The 24,380-nt window shown below is 37.7% G+C and overlaps 1 protein-coding gene across 4 annotated transcripts in view; it reads right to left on the bottom strand.

The window, feature by feature from the left end:
- Positions 1-1,245: 1,245 nt before the first annotated feature.
- Positions 1,246-24,380, bottom strand: part of NECAB1 (N-terminal EF-hand calcium binding protein 1) — a 60,220-nt gene continuing 37,085 nt past the window's right edge. For 2 of the 4 annotated variants that reach the window (XM_084507589.1, XM_084507586.1), the window contains 8 exons: positions 14,187-14,353; positions 12,168-12,280; positions 10,773-10,849; positions 8,216-8,269; positions 6,927-7,039; positions 4,732-4,809; positions 3,607-3,698; positions 1,246-1,627 (listed from right to left, as the gene is read on the bottom strand). In XM_084507589.1, the coding sequence (XP_084363715.1) occupies positions 1,599-1,627; positions 3,607-3,698; positions 4,732-4,809; positions 6,927-7,039; positions 8,216-8,269; positions 10,773-10,849; positions 12,168-12,280; positions 14,187-14,353 (723 nt within the window). In that variant the 3' untranslated portion in view covers positions 1,246-1,598. The remainder of the gene's footprint in view (positions 1,628-3,606; positions 3,699-4,731; positions 4,810-6,926; positions 7,040-8,215; positions 8,270-10,772; positions 10,850-12,167; positions 12,281-14,186; positions 14,354-24,380) is intronic. The other 2 variants (XM_084507587.1, XM_084507588.1) reach the window with 1 other exon arrangement.

Here is a 24,380-nt window from a genome sequence, read left to right as displayed (position 1 = left end):
TACTAATTCAGTATGGGAAAGTTTTGGACTCAGAAACATTTACTTTTGCTGAGATGCTGTAAGAAGATTTAAAGCTGAAATTTGGATCAAATGCACGCACTTAAATTTAGGTGTGTAGCCATCACTCTCTGACACCCATGTTTGCTCAGAGAACTGGTCTGCATTGACTTTGTTGCTCAAGGGTTTGATTCAGTTGCCTAAAGGCAACTATGCCTTGTGAGCCATGTAGGATAGCTGAAGGAGCACCATGGGGCTGGTGTATATGACACACAGCCTATAGGAAACTTGAGTCCTTCTCAGCTAGGAGCTGGAGGCAAGGCGGGATGCCCAACCTCACCTGCACTACATGCTTTTGTTTAGGCAATTATTTTTAACTTAGAACACCACTGATAAGATGCCTTGGTTACATGCAAGTACCTAAATGTGACACCTTTCTGAATTTTGGGCTCAGTCCAGTCCACAGCTTCTGGATTACAGAACCATAGTGCAATGAAGATTGCCTCTTTTTAGTCTAAATTTCTGAGTTTTAATTACGTGTGTCAGCGTGATATCTGAGGTGAAATAAAAATGGAGAAACACTACAGGGAAGAAGATATTTTATTGAATGTGACTTTCGAGTTATTTTTGGGTACTGTTTGTAACCAGGGACTGCTAGGTGAGTGGAGAGTGGTATTTTAGTGTGTAGAGCTTGCCAACCTGTCACAGAGGTGTGAGATTGGCACCTGAGCAGTACACACACCACCCAGCCCAGGAACAAAAACCAAGAAGTGACAGGTACAAAGAGACAACAGCAAGTCTTGTTAGGGAAGAAAACATTTCTGCTTCCAGGATTGTGGTTGTGTGTGCTGTAGTAGAAGTTTCTCTAATGACTTCTCAGTGCAGTGCCAGTGTTAGGAGCTGATCTAACAGAAGGATTTGCAGAATGCTCAAGACATTGGGTCAAAGCACATCAGCTGTGAAACATTAGATCTGCAGATTCAAAGCAGCTAGGCAGACAGGCACACATTTCCTCTTGTGAGGAAGGGGAGAGGGCAGGGGCAATAGGGGCTGTGAAAAGAAAATGACATTGCCTTGTTTTTTGTCTTGGGCAGAAAATTTCCTGAATGAATGTATTAACAAAAAAAAGTTGTCCCAACATTTATTCTCTTAATTAATGACTTACAGATTCCCTGAAGCATCAGGCATTTGTGAAAATATGTGTTCATGTTTATGCCTGTTTCTTCTGTAAAAGGAAAAAACAACAGCTTTAAGTAACCATTGTTTATTAATACAAGACTAAAAGTATTCACAAATACTTGGTCACGCCAATCAAGATGCACTTTTCTGTGATAGCTTGTCTGGACTAAATGTACACCATAAACAATTTAGCATAGTTGTCTTATTTAAGTTTTTACAATGCATTATTTCACTGAACTAGCCACAGCAATAGAAGGCAATAAACATGTTATTTTCCACATTTTAAAATGGAAAAGATCGCATCCATAATATTGAGCAGTATCACATGAAGTATCTCTAACCTAGCACACCTGTATACTGCTGAATTGGTGTTATTGTAATGAAAAACACAACACGACTGACGTTACTTGGAGCCACAGCTTCTAGTTGTTGTTGAGGACCCACCACGATGCTGAAAAGAGAGAAGAATTCATTTATTTATTTCCATAAGCAGTGTTTCTTTTTCTACCTCAAGTAAAAATCCTAAATAAAGTAGCTGTAATGTATATGTCACTGCTGGTTAAAGAAATGTTCATTATATATGCAACTCTATGATAGCTGTATACTTAAGAACAAAACTTCTCCATACAGAGGAAGAGTAGATTGGCCTGAAGCAACTTCATCAATTAACAGGTGTGCAGATGATTATAATAGGTCATGGTTCCTATTAACTGACAGTAAATAAATTTGCTTTAGGATCTAACAGTCCTGAAAGCACACGTCTTCCTGAGTCATTCTTAGCCAGGTAAGCATTCATTAGGATTAATCAGAGGAGTACAGACTTGGGTTGTAGCTTTTGTTGAGTCAGATTTGGATTGTCATGTAGAACTGAGTCAGTTCTTACTTACCAAGATGCATGAAAAGGTGTGTTGCATCTGAGCTACAGTAAATCTGTTTGGAGAATAGAGCCTATCTATGTACTCATTGAACAGGTTGTTTTGTTTTTTCTTCCTGATTTTACAATGATACCAGTTTACTGTGTCTAAAACTCTTCCATAAAACCCACCTGTAGCATTGCAGCCAGTATTTGTTGCTTCACAAGCACATGCTGACTGTCACATACAAATATGATTTGTATATCTTATGTATGGAAAATACTTCCCCCCCAGAAAAAACCCACACCACCACCACCACCAAACAAACAAGCAAAAATATCCTATAGATATCCACAGAGACATCTACATTATCTATAATCTACAAAGCTGTGAAAACAGCTGTGAGCACATCACTCTGCGCTGCGCCACCCCGTAAGGAGCCAAGGTTGGGAGATGGAGTTTCTATGGCAACTGGCAGGATGCAGAGCTGGGGACCGAAATCCTTCTTAGCAGGCAGGGGGGATGCTCTTTTGAATCCAGTTTCAGACACCTCTGTATTTAGTCATTTATAAATGATGCATACATTTTATTTTGTATTAATTGGATTTTCCCTTTTGCTAAGCAAACCACTCCTGGTCATACCCAGTCTGGCTCTTGGACACAAAGATGTGGTAAAGTGCTGCATTTTTTCCTATAGCCAAGTTTCTCTTAAATCCAGTAATTTCCCACTAAGACATAAGATTTGAAGGGATTCTTGGTTCATTAAGTGCAATCCCTTGCTACTGCAGGAACCCCTGACATATAATTGCAGGCTCATGAATTCTGAAAATTTCTTGGCATTTTTAAATTGTATATATATAAAGGTAACCTTAGGTATTGGACTAGATACTTATTTTTATTTTTAATTATGTGGATTTTTATTATTTTTAATTTAGGCTGTAGTCAGACATATTGGAAATCAGGGCCCTGCAGTGTGTCTCTTAGCTATCATCTCTCTGAAAAGGAAGATGCTGTATGCTCACTCGTTTGCATTGGAAATAATAATCTCAAATCTTTAACACCCTGCTTTTCCAAATTAGTTTTTTTCTTTGTTTGTTTTGTTCTGTTTTTCTCACCACTTTATGATAGCAGGAAAGATGTACAGTAAATTGGTTAGTAAGTATCAATTATTAACAACTAAGGCTCCCTTCTATCATTGTAAATACGATTAAACTGAGTCTTTATCAAGAGACATTTTTTTGCCTGAAAATCTTGAATGGGGTCTATTTACTATTCACCAATAGTATTGCATATTCTAGATATTTTCTTAAATAGAATGTGCAATTGTAATACCTTGCACTGTATGAAATAAAACATTGTGGGTTTCGTTCATGCTGATGCATTTTATGTCTCTCTGCTTAAAATAAATAATAATAATAAAAAAAAAACATTTGAGTCCCTTTCTCTTGCATATTTTACAAAATAGAGCCAACTAAGGGTGGTATTATGCAGTAGACATGCACAAGGAACACACTAGTATAACAGAACTCTTCATATACAATAAATAAAATATTGTGGGAAAAAAAAAGATATTTACCAGGGACTAGCATTGTTGTAATGAGCTCTGGAGTTTCCAAGAAGTCCACGTTACTTCTCTGGAATGTCTTGCTGTAATTTGTTTGAAGGTGGCTAAATCATTGTAAAAATGAGAATATACCAAATTTGAATGGACTAAATATATTTATGTGCATCAGATTTGTTACAATTCATGCCCTAAGATAGATTTTGTGTTCCAAAAGTTAGACAGTGATGACAGTGGGAGAGGAGATCACGTTATATGCAATGAAAGAACATGTCATTCTTGCATGTTCTGTTAAAAACGCATTTTTTTTCTGCACTGTTAACTGTTACTCTGATGTTCACCTCTTGGTTTTGACCCAGTATAGCAGTCCTTATTCCAAATGTGTTGACCTGTATTACTTCAGTCTTTCTGACAGTAACCTTACCTGTCTTGAACTGGGGCTGTGCTCAGAAGGGAAGATACTAAAGCTTCTCCATCTGGTTTCAGAACAGGGCAGATTTAGGACCTTAGGGTTGGTTTTTATTTTGATTTTTTTAATATTAGTTATGGAAAATCTTTTTGTCTCCACTCATTTTCTTAGCTATCTGCCTGCTGCAGGCTAGAAATCAGCTGGTAAGATTTTAGATTACCACAACTTAATCCTTCAGTCCCTAAGACACATTTTGAGAATCTGTCTGATTAGATTTTGTGCTGTGGGTTTGGGAGACCTGGGCAGAGGTCCTAATGATTGCTCATATGCTCACATGTGTTGCAGGGTGGTGATGCACCTCCTCACTCCTTCGTTGGCCCCTATTGCATCCCATGTTATCACGACTGAACTATGCTGAAGTTGTTTCCCCACTCATCTCTGATCAGCTACTACCCATCTGATGCTGTACCTTTCTCTATTCACTTTCAGACTTTTTCTGTCTGGAACTGGCTGTGTCTCTGCTGATTTTATCTATGACCTTCAGTATAATAGAAATTGAAGTGGTTTCTCTCTTTTTTTTTTTTTTTTTTTCTCCTGAAGTGTTGTATATTCAGCAAGAGATTGATTGGCAGTAGTTAATTCATATTCAGTTCTTTTACGCAATTGCTCTCTAACCTTCAAAACCTTCCCTCTCCCTCTAAACCAAACAAAACAAAACCCACACAACTTACCTATTCCAGGCATTGCTGTTCTCCCAGAACTCATAAACAATGAAGCGGGAATCATTTGGAAGTTTCTGTATGGAAACACTAGGAAATGGAGGGCAGAACGAATTGAGTCAAGTGTAACAGAGCTACTGCATGTATGCATCTTTTCCCACATGCCCCAAGAGTATGAATCAAATACAGGAATTTTTGAAAGAAAACTACAACAAAACAACAATTGAACACTTCATGAATTTTGAGAAGAAAGCTGCAAATTATCTGAGCTTTTTTTTTTTTAAAAAAAAACACAAACAAAAAAACAAACAAAACAACCAACATGAGATTTTAAAGGGTAGTTTCATGGCTTTTTATTTATTAACTTTAAAACTAGTAACTTTAATGATGGACTCATTTATGAAGCTCATTTTTCATATTGCTCCATTAGTGTCATTTATCCAAAGCAATGCCAATCAGTAATACAGAAAATTAATCAGACAACTGTGGTTCAAAGCAAATCAACTAATATAGCCCATTGCATGTAGAGAACAGCTCAAGGAGGTTTAGAGAGTGACTTGTGCACCTTCACTGAGGATTTACTTTGTGAAGTTTGCCCTGTTCTGTGAGGGGTACCCTAGGTGCCATGGAAGCAAATAGCAGCAGAGAATAAAGACAGGTAGATGTCTATGGAAGATAAACTATGAAAATAATAACTTTTGCTATTATTTACTTGTTTTTATGTTATTCAGGTTATTTATCATGAGTAAAAGGTGACCCATGAAATACTTCTCATCCTCTACACAGAATCATCCTGCTTATTATCCTGAACATATCAGCTTTATTACATGTAGGGTAGTTATGCATTTGGGTACTCAACGTGGTGTTTAGATGTATAGCACAAAAAACATATATATGTATTTCTCCGAGTACCCGAGATTTCTCTGATCTTGCTACTGATGTGCTTGAAAACTGGTCTCTGATTATGTTTAACACCATAATATGTAATGAATTTATAGGAATGACTAGATTTTTCCTGCTATATGCAAAAGTACATTGTAAAATATCAAAAATTATCAAGAACTGTTGGGAAAAAAAAAAAATCATGTCAAAAGCATAAACTCAAAACCAACCAGTAGGTGGCATTGCAGACTTACCAAATGCGTGTAAACTTCGGAAGGAAACTAAGTTTTTGCCATCGTTTATTAAGTTGTATTCTGAAGTGGTGTAAGCTCTCTCCCTGACAGGTCTGCATCACTGCAGCGTTTTGTTGGATGTTCATTTTCAGAAGGATGGGGAGTGTCGATCATTGTTCTTTCAGCTAACTTTTCTTTTTCTGGTTTGTGTGAACACTACTGATACGATCATCGTAAGTGTGATGATCTCGTAGCAGTAAGACGCACAAATTAGGGATCTGGCATGCAGCCACTGAAGCCTTTGAATATATAGGAACCATATTGTGTACACACTATAAAAATATCTATTTCATCGTGGTCTACATAGTCATAGTGGTACACATAGTGGAAATGCGTATGTTAGTAGCTTTCTCAAGTCTGTTAAATTTAGAAATTCAGTACAGTGGTGAGTCACTGAAACTTATTCTTAACTCAGTTCTAATGTTTTCGTTCATTCTAAAAGGAACAAAGCAAAAATGCATTTTGTTTTAATGAAAATTTTGCTTTTTAATTTTTTTTTTTCATTCTTTATTATGAATGATATTTTATTTTTAATGACACCTTAAGGGAAAGATATTCAAAGCTTCCAAGCAAAGAAGTGGCAAACAAGTTGCTACATTGCTCGCTTACCAGGTGAGCAGAAATGCTGGATGGCAAATACAGTTTTCTATACAGTAAAGCTGAAACCCTAGGAGCTTCCAGAAGCTGTGAACTGGCAACCTGCAGAGCCTTTAAAAATTTTGTAGTATCTTTGGGATATCCTGTATGGCTTTGGCGGGGGGCTTGTACACAGAAGCGGAATTTTTTTCACAGCAAGATTCAATGTTTTTGAACATTGATTTTGTGCTTCTGATGAAAGTTCACACATCTGCTTCAACATCCCTTTCTGATTTTTGGTGTCTTTGAAAAGTTCTGTCTTAATACACATGCATAACCAGCCAGGAAAGAAGATACTACAGGTTCTTCATTAATAATCCATCTCTGCTTAGAGGTTATTCAAGAAAATAGATTATATTCCTGTGTTTGGCCCCAGGAGAGTAGAATTGTACTTACTGCAAGCAGCCGCCCTGAGCAGAAGCAGACTCCACGTACTGCTTCAGAGCAAGACGAAATTCCTCGATTTCCTCTTCTACCACTGACATTTGACGTTGAACAATCATTATGTGCTGGTGCAAAAATAAAGTAATAAATAACATAGATAAATAACATATGTATATCTATGTATATTGCCATATCATTCTATGAACTCCTTATACTTTAAACTGAGAAAAGTCTACTACAAAACAACAGAAAATGAAATTATCGAAGAAAACCCTCAGAAGTTCCTTTTAAGTTTGCAGTCCCTGTTTTAGACCTAAAATAGAGAAGCAGAATTGCTTGTGGGATTGGCAGTACAGAAGACCTATTTATTCTGAATAATTGTGATTATTATTTAGCTGTCGTAAGTAGTTTACACACCGATTCAACCACTGAAGCTTGTCAACTTTACTAATGAAGTATATAAAGAAAGTCCATGTGCTTCCTAATTAGCACATCTTGACCTTTTGCACACATTTTGACTCATTTCTGCTTTGATTTTCAATACTGTTGTCTCACGGATTTTACAAGCAATCTGTCTAGCAATATTGTATAATCTCTTTTGGGTCTGAAATTTCAAAAATATTCAAATACATTAGCGCTCCTATATTCAGGGCGTTGAACCTAACAAAATGCAAATCAAATGCATTTGAAAAAATATCCAAAATAGATGATCCATAAAATTCCTTATTTTATCACAGAGTTACAAAGTTGTGGGGTCTCCTCCTTGGAGACCTTTAGAAGCCGCGTGGACATGATGCTGGGCACCCTGCTCTGGGTGTCCCTGCTTGGGCCCAGGTGGCACCAGGTGGCTCCAGAGGGCCCTGCCAGACTCCGCCATCCTGGGATTTTATGTTTATTGCTTTATGCTTGATGCTCTCCCATCTTTCTTGATAAGGTTTCCTATGGCAGATTTGGCAGGAAGGGAGACTGTACTATATTTGAAGTATCTATGTAGTATTAGATGATCAGGAGCAGAGAAGCTTAAATCTCATAGACTCTTTTGCCAAATCTGGTAAATCTTGCTAATGATGCCTTTTTCCTTTTTACAGAAGCTGAGTTTTTGTCTGATTGTATCCTCTGAAAATAATATAAAAAATAGTATAAGATTTTTGCATGGGTATTTTAAATTTTATTCTGTTGCCTCTTACACAATGTATTCTGCTAACTAAAATGAATTCTTTTTTTAACAGAGATAAGGTGAGATTGTCATGTCAATACCTAGCATTGAAAATCAAACATTTATTATCTTGAAGAACACTTACAGATCTTGCATTTTCTTCCAAAACTTCTTCTTCAAATGGCTCAAGCTTTAAGTCCTTACAGGCAAATAAAAAGAAAGAAAAAAAAAGTGTAAGTTCAATGCTGCAATACTACAGATGTATTCTAGTCCTAGCTTTTAACAAACTATTCCAATACTTAGCTTCTGTTATATATCCAGAAATTATAATTAAATTTCTTCTCTATCAGCTGTAAGCCAAACACAAGCGTTGCTGAATCTTGTCTGTTTCAGTGGTTAAGTTCAACCCAGGCTGTTTGTAAAGTTATTTTTATTTTTATTATTATTATTTTTTATAATGCTGAGCAGGTACCTTTTCATTTGTAGCTAATCCCCTTGTTCATAAGCGTACGTTGGACTTCAGAGAAGAGAGATGTGACATGGAGAGGAGCAAGGATGGTAATTCGAAATAAACTCTCAGCTCCTATTATATCATCAGAAAACTTTATACAGATGAAACTTCTTTAGGTATGTTGTTTATAAGTAACTACTTTCTAGCATGGAAAACACATTCACAATGCTTCAGGTGAGATTTCTGATCTGATACCCTAGCCTCTGAGGACAGACGGAGCAGCAGCAAACAGATGCCTTAGTGAGGAAGCAGCGTGCTGGCTGAACACACAACTGGGTGCGTGCTCCATGAGTCAGTGATTCATGCAAACACCATCCAGCACTGCACACAAAATTAACATTTTTGTACTAGGAACTCACAGTACTTGCTAACCCAGCGACATATGGATGTTCTAGTGCCTGAACCCCACACACAACTATTTGCAATAGCAGCTGGAGCAAAAATCAGTGCTAGTGATGCTTCGCTTCTTCTTGCAAACATTTCTTGTGTCACAAAGATTAAAAAAAATGAGCCTACAGCCGAGTGAGGATTGATTTATCTCAGGTAGCAGGCATTTTGCCAGCACAAATCCCCTGCTGGCTGCAAAGCCACCGAGAGGTGGGTGGGTGGAATTAAGATGGACACAGGGACTCCAGCAGCGGCAGCCACACATGAGCTGCTGTGCAGCTGTACCCTTCCTGCAGGCCTTGCATAGAACATCAAGGAGTGATGGGGAATTTTGATAGCTCATTTGTCAGCGCAGGCACCTCAGATAGTCCCTGAGGGAAAATGCATATTCCTGTGGTTCTCCTATATTTTCAATGCAAACTTTTTCTAGGGAAAGTTATAGAAAAAAGAAGCAAGGAATGACTCAAGTTGTACTGCAAACTGTCTCTTAAGATAGCGAGATTATATTTTTTTGGTGTAACTTTAGAATTTGATGAAAAGAAATGACTTATGAGACTTATTCGTAGTTGAGTTCACCTTTGACAGAAGACAGATTGAGTTAGACAGCACTTTTAAGAGGCAGTTTTCCTTGCTTCTTCTCCTGCTCTTCTTTATCCCCCCCCAAACAAACAACAAAAAAACCTCACCACACAAAGACATAAACTGAATTTTAAAACCTAAGGTAGCAACAAATATGAGTGGAAAAAAGATATTAAATAGACATTTTCTGTACAGACTAATGCTACTCGTCCTTTTACAAGCCATTGGAAGCCTTGGTATCATTGGATTAGAGGCGGGTCATTGCCAGACTTTCCAGCATAAGTAAAGGCGACAATATGCTCCAGTCATACAGAAATGTGATATCAGATGTTTATAAATAGTTGTGTCCGCAGTGATGCAAAAGGGAAGTGTATGAAAAGCTGCCAGTGGTAAGACTGTGGTGTATTCCTTGTGGTGAACTCAGTTTCTCATGGTGGGGCTTGTGGATGGGGAATAAGTAGTTATGAAAATGTCCAGTAATTTTTTTTCAGATTTTTTTAGAATTTTGATTGAATTCATCCAAAAAACTTTGTCTATGGAGTTGGGTTGAGTTTGAGGAAGGGAAAGCATGCAGAAAACCCAAACTTTTGGATCAAAATTTATGTTTTTATTTTTTTTTTCATTTGAAGCTATGCTTCCATTTTCAAGTTGTTATGTGTTTTGTAGGAAGGGTTAAAATCCCTCAAAGCAAAATAAAATGCTTATTTTTTAATTTGCCATATTGTTTTGTCAAAATGAGTTATTTTTGTTTTTATCTAGAAAATAAAAAAAATAGTTAATCTTGTAGCTTTACATGAAGCCTGAGTTTTATCTATTATTTTAGTCATTTTCTTCCAAACTGTGTTACACAGGCAATGACCTTAACTGTCCCAGGATGCTGTTTTTGTGTATTATTAGTGTTATTACTGTTATATGCATGGAGTGTGCTTTATGTACGTACTGTATGTGCACATACAATATTAAATACACTTGACAATTTGTCAGCTCCAAAAATGAGTTCTGTATATGTTTAGTAGATTGTGCTTTCATGAAAGAGAAATGAAAAAAGTAAAAGGAAAATGTAGGCACATAATGAGTGTTAGCTCACTTAGGTGGTGTTGAAGTTTCAGGCACTATTGATTGGGAAGACTGTCACTGGGACATCGATGAGCATTTGTAGTTTCAGGATTGCATCATAAATCTTTACTGAGAGTGAGCGAACAACCAGAAGAACAGAAATGCACACCTTCTTTTCCAGCCTGTCAATCAGCTTCTGGAGTCTGTTTATCTGGGTCATCCACTGGCTGTCTTCCTCAGTCCAGCCTTTGAAAAACATAAATAATAAAGAATAAAGTGTTACTAAATGCTGGAACATAGTACTTCATTTATTTTGTAGAAATGTTTAACTTAGCTTGCAAATGATTTTGTTTCTCAAAAGAATGTGCTGCAATTATTTCAATGTTCATTTTGGTGTAACTAAGGCAAAGCATGATTTTGTCTGTATGAACGATTTTCTTTTTTCTTAAGATACAGTAGAAATCCAACACAGAAAGAAAACTACATGCTGATGTTTCCCTGGGCTGCATTAGGCAAAGTATCACAAGCAAGTCAAGGGAGGTGATCCTGCCCCTCTGCTCAGCACTGGTAAGGCCACACCTGCAGCAGTGTGTCCAGTTCTGGGGGCCTCCAGTACAAGAGAGACCTGGACATACTGGAGAGAGTCCAGCAAAGGGCCATGAAGATGATGAAAGGCCTGGAGCAGCTCTCCTAGAAGGAAAGGAGCTGGGACTGCTCAGCATGGAGAAGAGGAGGCCCAGGGGATCTCATCACTGTCTGCAAATCCCTGAGGGGGGGCGTGCAGGGAGGATGGAGCCAGGCTGTGTGCAGTGGTGCCCAGTGCCAGGACAGGAGGCCCTGGGCACAACCTGGCCCCCAGGAGGCTCCCCCTGAGCACCAGGAGCCCTTCTGTGCTGTGCGGGTGACGGAGCCCTGGCGCAGGCTGCCCAGAGGCTGTGGGGTCTCCTCCTTGGAGCCCTTCAGCAGCCGCCTGGACGTGGTGCTGGGCACCCTGCTCTGGGTGTCCCTGCTTCAGCATAGGTGGCACCGGGTGGCCAGCCTCAGCCACCCTGGGAGTCTGTGATTATTTTCAAGTATATCCCACAGATGCTGTATCAGATTTTTTTTTGTATAACCTTTAACAATTTAATAAATGAAATACTTCTTTTCCTTCAGATTTTGTATTTTCCTTTTCTGTTTCTCATTTGTTCCCCTCAGCTGGGATGTAAGTCATCCCATGAGAATTTGCTTCCATATAAGTTATGTCCTCACTGTTTCACTCTTATCTACAGGCTATAAATATTACCTAAGAAATGCTGGCTCAACCACCAGCCCCAAAACAATATCCCAATTTGGCCCCTATTTACATATATATATATATTTTTCGCTTCATATCTTTGGCTACATTTATTTTCCCTACAGTTTGAGCTAATATCTCCTGTATTAAATTGAAGGTTTCTGCCAGTAAACCACCTGAATGAGTTCGCACATCTATATTAAAGCTTTGAGAGGAAGATAAACATATATTTTTCTCTGTGTGTTTATGCATATGTTTTGTATATATTTAAAATGTGATATGCCTTACCTGTGTTAAAATGAGGGCTGTTTGGCGATAGGCTGTTGTTCCTTTGCAGCCTTCGAGCTGAGCGTTTTCCTGGCCACTGAACTGAGAGCACCTCTGGTTTTGTTGGGCCTTGTCTACACAGAAACACAGGACAGTTCATAAGGTAATGTGTGTGGGAGAGCATGTCTCCTCTTTTTGTTTTCAGAAGTATGTTTTGTATCTGCTTGTATCTTGTATCCTTGTATCTGCTCCTTTAAATTAAAAAAGAACACAGAGCTACCGAGGCTACTGAATTCTTTTCCAGATTTTCACTACAAATAATCACTTCTGTTTTTAATGATTTTAATGACTAGACTAGATCACTAGGCATTAAAGATGGGAAAAAAAGGGAAGGTTATGTTGTCCTAAATCTATCTTTTAGGGAAGGAAAACTTGAGGTCTGACAGTGATGTGGTTCTTCCCCAGCCTGAGGAGCCAGTCCCCCAGTGTCTTCTTGTGGTTCATGAGTTTTATCTCACCTCTGCAGAGGAACTGGGATCACAAGAGGAGCTGAACATGAGAGATGAACTTTAAATTGAGAAGATTTAACTATGTTAAGGAGATATTTTAGGATGGTACTTGCTGCAGCACACGAACAGGATAAAATCTCTTAACTGTAAGCCAAATTATGGCAGTTCCCCAGTGTGAAGACTCTTAAATTAGCTTAGGAGTGCCTTAGTGGGTTAGACAGTTTGCCCCTCAGTTAAGTTAAGCATAATTAAAGATGATTTTACAAAAGGTCTCAGGCATCTGCAGTAGAAAATAACCCCATTTTCTCCAAAATAGCTGTAGTTAAAGTTCTGACTCTGTCTGGCTTTTCTATTGCTACCTCAGAAAATGGGGATTATATTTGGCTCAAAAGTATCACAGCTCCTTATCCCAAGTTAGTGGGTTGCACAGCTCCTTATACACCCAAGTTAGTGGGTTGAGTTACAAAGATACTTCCCACACTTTTTTCTAGATACTTTTTCTACAGGGCCTATCCTAAAAGGCAAGTCAGAGAAGAAGCCTGTGATTACTGCACAGGATGGTTTAGAGTTAAGCTCTAGCTCTGAACTGGCTATTAGAGACTTCTTTCTCTCCTACCAAGTGTGTGGGGAGCCTAGAAAGAAGTACACATGAATAGATGGGTACTTATACTGTGCATACCCTGTACACCCCCATCCTCCAAAACCTGCTTGATCCTGTGGTCAAGCTGCCAGCACAAAACCCCACCCAGCATGTCATCCATGTACTTCAGAAACCTCATATCCAACAGCAAAGCAATCAAGAAAATGTCATTTCCAAGAAAAAGCTATGTGTTTTGAAACATACGAAGCACTGAGTTCTTCTTTGCCCATGAAAAAACAGTTTGTATTTTGCTTTCCCTATCATCTTAAACAATAACATACCAAGGAAAACAAATCCATGAAGCCAAGTTCCTTTTCAAAAATGTTGTGGTCCTTGATCTTACAAATTCTCATCTATGAGGTGATGCTATTAAATTCAGCTAAACCTGTATATAGATTGCGCAGGTGATGGAGAATTTATAGACTTAGGTGTAAACCAATAGTGTAGGCCCCATGTTACAGCAAGACCCTGGCTGTTTCTCAATGTTGGGACTGTTGTGCAAACAGGATTGAAAAAAACACAAAACAACATAAAGCTGGAAGAAGCAAACAAGGAGGCAGTCAATGATGTTGGTAATTTCAGAGCTCTTCACCTTGCATTGCTCTGGTTTCTGCATTTGATATGAAATAGTCAATGGATTTTACAAGAAGTCAAAGGAGCAGAGGCTAGGGTGCAACCAAATGATCTCACTCAGTAGTTTCTCAGTCCTACATGCAGCCCACTATAGGATCAGAGTGGAAACCGTCTATTCAACTTGAGGAAAACTCCTATTACTATCAATGAGTTCCATTGTGGAATAAAAAAATATCCTCATTTCTCTGGTGATTCCCTACATCAGGGTGCTGGATGAAACATTAAATGGTCTCAGAGGTTGGTGGTGACCCCACTCACCCCTCATGCCCATCACTGCAGTTTGCTGACCTTTCCTGCCGAGTCTGCTCCTCCGTGGTCTCCATGGCACACTCCAGAGAGGTCTGGAGGGACTGAAGCTGGTTCAGTGTCTCCTTTAGAAGAAAGCGAGTCACAAACTGCTCCAAATTAGAAGCTTCCTGATAGTCCTAAAAATTGAATTAAAAAAAGAAAAAAAGAAAAAAAGAGAAAAGAAAAAAGGAAAAAAAGAAAAAAGGAAAAAAAAAACCGAAAAGGTAAGGATCTGCCTACTGTTAGAAATATGAGAGGAAAGATTCAGGTTTAGTTCAGAAAGGAGGCAGATGGATGTTTTGGTGCTTATACATGCAAACTGCACAGGCAACCTGTATGCTTATGGATGAAAGGACCTCTGAATTTTCAGGTACGGATGCTGAATCCACCCAAGCTCAGAGAGGCCCAGGTACACACTTCCACAACATTGTTTCTACTAAAAAAAAATCTACCTTTTCTGCACATTTCCTAACTCCAGTTGATTGCAATACCACATTACTTCTTAAGTATGGAAAAAACAAGATACGATTGACAGCTATAGAAGTGAATTTAAAATTTTTATTCACATCGACTCTTGTAAAAAGCCATTTCTCTAGTCAAGTGGCCTGTCTCTCTCCCATTGATTACGGGAAGAGGCTTTGAGCAGGACACGTGTTGAGGGATGCTGCCTTGAAAAGCACCAGCAGTTTGGCTCAAGGACTGCCAGTGCCAGAAATAGTGCCTTTTGAATGTTGCAGTCCTTGACAGACTTTTGTTCCTGTAATTTGCTTAATTATTTTTGAAACTGTATATCTACTTATTTCATAATTATATGAAATGTGTCTAAGTGTTCTTTCAGTTGAAACTTGCTTATTATTGTACCTATATTTATCAGTCTGTAATGTTTCTTTGTACAACTACATTTTCAGTATATTTAATGTGTTCAAAAATATTTGTGCCTATTTTGCTTATATAATTAGATAGAGGTTTTGCCCTTGTAATTATTCTTTGATAGAGATATTTTATTTCTGGCGGAACTAAGAAGTTCAGACCAGTCTGTGACTTAAAGCCCTTGCACATCTTTCCCCAGGTTCCTTGTATCCATGATTTCATTCACAATTTCCTTTCTTTTTTTTTTTTTTTTATTTCCTTTTTTTTTTCTTTTTTTTTTTCCCCCCCCATTCTTCCAGGTTTTCCTCCCTCAGCGCTTACAGGCAGTAGAACATTCAGCACAATGATGCCCATCTGGGCTTTTCTTTAAACTTATTAATGAATCTAGCATTTGTCTTGCTCTGGGCCAGTGTAAGACATGCCCTGAAAGTTCCACTTGATCCCATCAAGATCTGCAACAAAATCAGCTCCATGTTTGAACACAGGCTTAAAACAGAAAAATGTCTTTGAAAAATTCATAGAGCTGCTCTCTCCATCACACAAGGAATCAGATTTTAAGCTCTCCCCTTGTCTTCCCAATGTGAATTACAGCTGAAATGTTTTTCTGACTTTTAGACTTCTCTTTGAATTTGTTTGATTTTTGCATGTACATGTTTGTAATCAGAACACAAATATGGGATGTTTTGAAATTTAAATGTAAAGCAAAAGATTGTATGATAATTGCTTCAAAAGCACCTTCTCTCTATTCACAATATAGGCTATTAAGCTGGTTCTTGCTGCAAGACTGCTACAGAAAACTTACATGTTGAGCCACCCATGAATCATCAGTTACTTATGTGACCAGGACCTTCATACTCATCTATATTTATTTTTTCTGCCTTCAAATGAATCAGGTGTGAGGCACTCACTCTACAACCAAAAGAACACCTTGTAAGAACAAGGTGTGTGAATCTGTGTAGTATGAATAGCTAAGGAAAACCCTTTAGCTGAGATCCCTGTTAAGTTTATTTTCTCAGTTTTCACCAGTGCTTGGAAATGAACAAAACATGATAGAACTGACCGTTTCTTATAAGTTTTTAAATATCAAAGCAATATCACAAGGAGAGGAGGATAACCAGTGTGTCTTAAAATTTTGTGTATCCAAAAAGTAATCCCTAAAGATACTTCTTTATAGCTTCCTGCTTGTAGTCATGGGAAGTAAGACACCAGCATGCTGAATTACAGCTTAAATGCACATCATTTTGGAAACTGCTCAGGCAGGCCCTTGCTGATGGGGGATGATATAAACATTAGCTATGTAATACTTGCCAACACTTGTCTAAAGTTGGCTGCTTCCTAACTACTTCAGAAATGCTTTCCTGCATGTGAAAGCTCTTAATGGATTTTTAATAAGACTGACTTCAGGTTTATGCATACACCAAGATTTAGCCCTTTTTGTTCTGGTTCTGTTGTCCTTTAATTGTATCTTTACAGGCTTCCCTGTGGAAAAGGTCCTTGTGATTTCTGAAAATGATTTAGGGCTACCTTTTCAGGTACATAGAGTCTTTATGAAAAGAAAGGTTAGGCAGGATGCTAACATCAACTGTGGGAGTCTAGAATTATCAAAGACTTTTTCCTTATATTTATATTTTATGAAAATATTGGTGTTTCCAACACATCTTGCCAGTTGGGCAAATGGCTATTCAATATTTTTCTTTAATTACTAAGAGAATTAAAAAAAAATAAAAATAATTTCTACAGATATCATTTAAATTTCCATTTAACTTTCCATCATATTTACAAACATGGTTAATTCATAGACTGAAACCAGTGGGAATATTTCCATTGCTTTAAATGGGGTGTCTCTGTATACCCCAATCAAAGGGTTCAACAGGCAACATCCCTTCTACGTGGATTTGATGTGGCTCCCATGTAAGTGGGATTTTAAGGTTTAACCAGCTTGCTGGTGTCCAAACTCCTACCCACTGACAGCTAACTACTCCTAATGGTCCTTGTAAAATTCTTTTGTAAAAAAAGATCATGCAAGGAAGTACTTTGCATATATAAATCATTAACATTATCATAATTCAAGCCATGGAGGGAAAAAGACTTTCAGTTACAATTCCAATTACATCTCAACTGCAATTCTTAGCAATGAGGAATTACCAACCATGCTTTGTCATTTCACCATTCTCTTTCCTATAGAAAAAGGCCTTAATTTCCATTTTGCTAAATGGGCACTCTTACAACATTTCACCAGATGAAAGAAAATGTTAATTTTGAATTAAGAAAAGTGTGTACCAATTTATTAAGTGTATATTATGTTAGAATCAGCTTAGCTGGCAAGCAGAGCATTTGTATTGTTAGCCTACTGCACTGCCAATTAATAATGGGACACACTGATGGCCTCTGTACATAAACTAGAAAAATGGCCCGTTTCCTGAATGTCATTAACTGTAAATTACAGTTCATTAGCATACACATTATACTGCACAACAGTTTGGGCAGTCCAAATGAAATAAGTCTGTGTTAACATATCGCTCTGGTTGTTGGTTTTACTGATTGTGAATGAATGAGGGCAATTTTCCATATCGCCTTCATCAAGAGACAACTGTGACCTTTGTGAGCAGCTAAGATATGAGTTTCTATTAATGCTAGTGAAAATACATATAATGAATGATTTCCCTGCGGAAAAGGTCACTGTGTTCTTTAAAATTGGCTTACAGCTACCTTAAAAGGTGCAGAAAAGGTTCTCCTTGTACAAAGGCGGAGTAGGAGTCTCCTGAGGGAGTTTACATCTCAGAGATGCTACAGATTAAGTGACTCTCTGGATCCTCTTGAGCCCTGGTTCCAGCCCCCAACCTCTTGATAGACCTGGTGCAGCACTGACCCATTTATCAGAAAAGCAGAAAGCTGAGATGGGGAAGGAGAGGGATGCCTGTCTTCATTTACTTGGGGCAAGCCAACTAAACATGTCTAGAAGAAAGAGAAAACTTAACTCATTTAGAATGGGTGGGATCAGAGGCAAAATCCCCACAAGCTTACTTGTAAAGGCCATCTGGCAGTCATGTAGCCCAGCCTCTGTTCAGAGCAGGGCCAACTTCTAAGCTAGGCTGCTCTGGGCTGTCCAGCTGAGCTCTGAACATTTCTGTGGATGGAGATTTTGCTGTCTCTCTGGGCAGCCTGGTCCGGTGTTGTGCCAGCCTCACTGTGAAAATTATTTTCCGTACATCTAGACAGACTTTTCCTTTTTGCAAGCTGTAGCTGTTGCCTCTTGTTCTTTTGCTATGCACCCCCAAACAATTGTGCTGCCTTTTCCACAGCACTCCTTCAGGTAGAAGAATTATGTCTTCCCTCAGCCTCTTGTCCAGTCTGAACAAATTTAGTTCCCTTGGCCTCTCCTTCCTATATTTCTGTTTTACTATATATTAGTTTATGTCATATAACACTATTTTACATTTTTGTACCTTATTTGTAGCACTAGTTATAGCATTTATTACCGTCATATGGCTGCAATTTTCTATTTCCTATTTTATGTGTCATATCAAAATAATTTAATAAAAAATTGCTTACATGTCTTTACAGAAAACACCCTCAAGCAACTGAAAAGTTCTTATCATTGAGTCAAAATCAGTAAAGAATAATCTATTTAAATTGTCATTGGTCATAGAAGGGCAGCAGACCTGCCCTGTATGTTTAAAGCCTACATTAATGGGATAGTGCCCCAGGTTATGATTTTAAAATGAGGATATAAAAGTAATCAGAGTAGCTGTGCTGAAATGAAGAACAATTCATGCCCTTTTCATTTCATTGTGTTGTCTTATGACTGCACACAAATGCAACTTTCACAGTATCCTCTTTATAAGAGTGAGTGAATGCATAATATCTCAAACTATTAGGTAGATTCAAATTCAATTTTAAAATGTGGCACAAATGTTACAAGTTTATTAAGGTATTATATTTCAAATAAATTGCATGTTCAAATTCTGTCTAGAGACATAACAACTTACAATGCTGATGTAAGACCAATGACATATGAACGGCCTTAAGTTGCACCAGGGGAGGTTTAGGTTGGAAATGAGGAGACATTTCTTCTCAGAAAGAGCAGTCAGGCACTGGGACAGGTTGCCCAGTGGAGTCACCGTCCCTGGGGGTGTTCAAGGAAAGGTTGGACATGGTGCTTAGGGACATGGTCTGGTGACATTGGTAGTGGGGTGGTGGTCGGACCGGATCGTAAGTCTTTGCCAACCCTAATGATTCTATGGTTTTATAAAAAGTATCCACCAGCACTGTCTAACACTCTCCTTTACTGGGATTATTGAAAGGGTAATACAATAGTATCTTGTTACATCTTACAACAATAATATGTACAAAATTCACGGATGAATAAGAAGTAACTCTTATTTAAATCCTACTAAGACCACCAGGTAGCTTAAAGAAACGTAGCTGTGCTTTTGCTGTGTTTCATATCATCAGGTAGCAGAAATATCTGTAATACTGCTACTGGGAGAAAGTCGTAAGAATAAAAGTGTCAAAGCTGTTGGGGGTTTTGATAGATATTGACAGGAAAATGGCTAGATTTTTTTTCCTCCTGTTATGAAGTTATTTCTATGCACTTTCACACTTTCACGCTTAAAGACATGGTTATTAATTTACTTAATATATATATTTTTAAGACTATTAGCATATCTCTACTATCAGGAAAATCTGAACATTGTCTCCTTCTGACCCAGTAACTATCAAAGATCAAAAAAAGATCAAAGGAGTTCCCAAGAGTTTTCATTACACTGATAAGGACCTAGAAAGAGAGGAAAGGGGTGAATCTCTGGAATATGCCTGCACAAGTTCTTAGAATTCATTGCTTGAAGCTTTTTGAGTTAATCTGCGTTTGACTTGACTCACAATAGCAATCATTATATTAAATTTTATAGATAGAAAATAGCGTGCAATGAAATTCTAAAATTTCATTTAATAATGTCCCTAGATAAAAATAGCTGTTCAGTCATAGGATCCTCTCTGCCTCCTAGCAGATATATCACTATTCGGATGATATATTTAGCATACATATATATTTAGTACTGTCACCAGCATCCCTCTCAGGTAAGTTTACAACAAACAGCTGATAAACAGTCGAGCATATATATTTATGCAAAAAGGATCCAGACTCCAATTCTAACCCCTGGCAAGACTGTATCACAAAAAATTAGGGAATGCAAAGAAATCAACCCATAGAATTTAGGTCATGACATCCATGGTCAAAAGAAAAGATTTGTGGATGGTTCTTTGTAGACTGCATTTAATCAGTTTTATAGCTATATTAGCTGGAAGGAGAATATGAGAACCAACTGTGCCTGCAAAGGGGAACAATTCCTAAAAGATAGATGCAGCAGGAGCTTAGTGACAAGATAATTTATTACTCTGATATATTGTTGTTACCATTTTCTATCTTTGTTCAGTTTAAAAGGATTGTTGAAAAATTCCCATCAAAATTTTAACTTGCATCAAAGGCATCAGCTTTACTCCACTCTTTTCAATTTTCTTTTGTTCAAAACTTTTGACAATTCTTCAGGGTTCAGACAAAAAAGTCTAGTCTTTAGAACTTAATGTTTATTCAATATAACAAAGTTTTCTTTAGAATCCTCTCTCCTTATGTAGATGTAACTATGAACACTGTTAATATTTTAAAGGGGATATGCTTGGTCTGATACTACAGCTGAATGATGCGCCTGTGAGAAATAGAGAAATTTCTTTGCATGGGCAGTATGTAAGGGTTTCAGATCCTTTTTTTTTTTTTTTTTTCCCTAGAATGAAAAAGGAACTGTTTTTTATTTTATTTATTTATTTTTACTAAAATTATCTTCTTTTGTTCTTCTTTTGGCCAAAGAATTAACACCCCCCCTTTTTTTTTCCCTGTAACGAGGCCAACTTCTGTCCAGAAGGGTAGGATGTTCCTCCTCAATTCAACTTTGTATTCTTGAGGTTGGCCACTGGCAGTGTAGGTCACATAAAGGCTAATGAGTAGGCAGCCACATCTTTCACTTGCTTCCTGTCTGACTTTCCCTTTGTCTTCTCTGTGAAAACCATGAATTTACAGAAAATCTTTCAACATTCATTCCTTGACGTAGTATTAGATAATAAATATTTTGTGAGGTTTTCTAATGTGATATTCAGAAAGGGTTAATTCTTCCTGAAACTCTCTCCTTTGTCTATGATCTTTTAATTGATGTCTTACCCCTGCTAGATAATTATGAGATTCAAAACACCTTCTAAATAATTACAAGAATCAAAACCCCTTGTCACTGTAGCGGAAGGACCTACAATATATGGCCAGTTAAACTAGTGTAATAGGGTTAACTGTAATTAAAATATAGCCTGAAGCAATCAAATATACAAGAAGAATTAACTGTGAGCAGTTAAGAAACGCATTAGGTTGCGGTAATGTATTTTTATCAGTTGCCTTACACTATTAAAAATAGTCATTGCATACTGCCTTATTTCCACAGCTGCTCCCTCTGTCTTGAACTTCACTTGTCTACCTTCAGTCTCTTATGTAATCTTCATCACGAAAAGATTTATCTTTCTTTATAAGGAATACTACAGGGTGCTCCTTTTTGCTCTGCTTTTCACTTCCAATGGAATCTGGTTGTTTTGTCCACTTTAAAACATCAAAATACTAGATGGCTATGGTATTTTAGACTGAAACTGACCTGAAAAAATATATTGATGAATGTAAGGGACAAATGAACTGGATTCAAAGCAGAATAAGCATGAATAAGCAGGATAAACTAATACCTACCTGATATTATTCTCAGGTAGCAGGGATGTAATACAGTTTACATTGATTCTGAAGAAATTGCGTTTGCAAAAAGTGCAATTTCAATGAGACCAAGACTATGATTCTATAAAATCTGATAATAAATTCTAGTCATGGGCAAAAACTGGTGCCAGCTGATTTAACACAGATTTTGACAAAACAAAACAACAAAAAAAAACCAACAATTTGAAACTTTATTTTCACTCAAACAGAATGTTAGACATGGAGTTCTATTGTTGACATTTGCTTATCTATTTTTTTTCTTCACAGTTATTTTGTTTGGGATTATAATTTACATAATAGCTACTGTTACTATTACTCAAATATGCAATTAAAAAAATCAAGGTATTCTGGTTTATAATAGGTATCAACCTACAAAAGAGCAGTGATTTACATAATTACTATAAATGCACCATTGGTAACTAAATTGCATGTCCCTGTATTACTGTTTCAGCTCCTATAATCTTCTCTCTTACTTTGACTGGTTCTTATTTTTAGACTATTCAAGAAGTTTTGCAATAATAACAAGGCCGCATTGATTTCCTTAGACTTTTTTTTGAGCAAAGCAGAAAAATAAATGATTTCATAGAAGCAAAGAATTAGACTTGCTATGTCAGTCAATGAATGCAGCATCTTATTCTTGCATAAAACACACTTCCTTTCCTATGTTATTATAAGCAACATGTAAAAAGCAGTGTGTTTTGGTTTTCTTTTAATGGTGGTGGTTTTGGTTTTGTTGGTTGTTTTGTTTTGTTTTGTTTTTCTTTTTGTCCCAAGTGATTGACAGACTATTTCAGAACTTGATTGCTCTAGAAAATAGAAATCATCTTTCATTTCCATCTTTTTTAAGAAATGTTTTACACATTTAAATGCTCGGTATGAAGCAGTCATTTTTATTGCTGCTTAAGAGCTGCTTGCTAGCTCACTGAGGCTGGTCCCCAGCTATCAGAGACAGATCATTTGGTCTCCCTCACAGAATAGTTTCAAAGGAGGAAGAAAAGTTCCTCCAAAGAAAAGACTGCAGTTTGAAAAGGAGAAATTTTGCAGCATCCCATCCCTCATTTTGTATGTTTGGCTGCCCTTCCTTTCAATGTAAGTTTGCAGTGCTTTTGTCTCCAGAAGAAAACCTGCAGAACTGTATTTAAAAGAGAACTGTGCACCCAGAGGTCATTTCTTTCTTGATTCAGTTTTGAAAAAGTACTTAGTATTTATTCTGTACTTATAAGTACTTAGTACTTATTCTGGCCAAAGGACTTTCTGGCTTTCATCTGTGGAGGAAACTTCTTGCTGTACTTTTGAAGAAGAAAAGAGGTATAAGACATGGAATGAAAACAATGAAATAAGGATGATGAAAAGAAGACAAAGAGGTAAAGATTAAGGGGGATTTCTCCAATATTTGTTTTAAAAAAGTCCTATTGTGCTGACAAGTCTGTCCAGGAGGTTGCTATTGTGTTACAGTTCATATAGACGGCAAGTGCCATCTACAATGTGTGTGGGGGGGTGTTCCACATTATTTAAATACTTTTTACCCCGCATTAAAACTATTTTAGAATCTGACTGAATATGTGTTATGTTGATGAGGCAGCAGTGCCTAAAGTAATATTCTCTTCTTATCTCACTTTTTATGGACTGCATGGAAATGATCAGCCTTGGGCCTAGAACAGAATAGGCTCCAATTAAAACATGCCGGCTTTATTGGATTTGCATTTCAGAAAGTTATACAGGGTCAAGCTCCACTCTTACCCACTGGATGAAAGTTTCATTTTATAAGCACTGTTAACTACGTAAGCCAGTTGTAGTTTACATTTTTTAAAAATATAGGAGCTATTCCATAATTTGCTCTTGGGATTAAAATATCTGATCTAATATGTATACTCAATATAATATAAGAAACAGCTTAGGTATGAAGCTTTTTATTGCTGAAGGTCAGATCACTCTTACAACAGGTCTAGTGGTCTTAAGTCACTTTGGAGACAGCTCCATGAGTGGTACAGACTGCATTTGTGGGGAAAAAGGAAAAAGCACATGGCCACTTAGGGCTGTTCTCCCAAGGAAGCATCTCTGCCGGGGTCAGTTGCTCTCACAATTCCCAATTTCTACTGTTTCACCAACAGGCTGATGCAAAAAGTCTGAATTTTAATTGTTACTCCAGTATGATAAGAGTTGGTACCCTGTATGTCAGGGCCATTGTCATGTCCATGGTAGAGTAATAGGTTAGGAGAGGCTCAAGCCAACAGCCATGGAAATCACGGAGAAAGAAGCATGTCCCATCCTGAAATCCCCCAGCACAGTCACTTGGCCACCTGACACCTGTGGTTAGACTTCCAGCAGCACAGATGTATGAAATTGTCTGAAATGGCCCCTGCTTCTCTCTCAAGACCTCACTGCATGGGTGTTAGTGATGGTGATGGGGACACATGGGAACACGTGGGGACCAGGCCTGGCTGGAGAATGATTTCTTGTCAAAAAGGAAGGATGGAGGCAGGAGGACAGGGAAGTGT

The sequence above is a fragment of the Aythya ferina genome (assembly GCF_964211825.1).
Source record: "Aythya ferina genome assembly, chromosome: 2".
Taxonomy (NCBI): Eukaryota; Metazoa; Chordata; class Aves; order Anseriformes; family Anatidae; genus Aythya; species Aythya ferina.
This window is presented reverse-complemented; position numbering and strand designations above follow the sequence as displayed.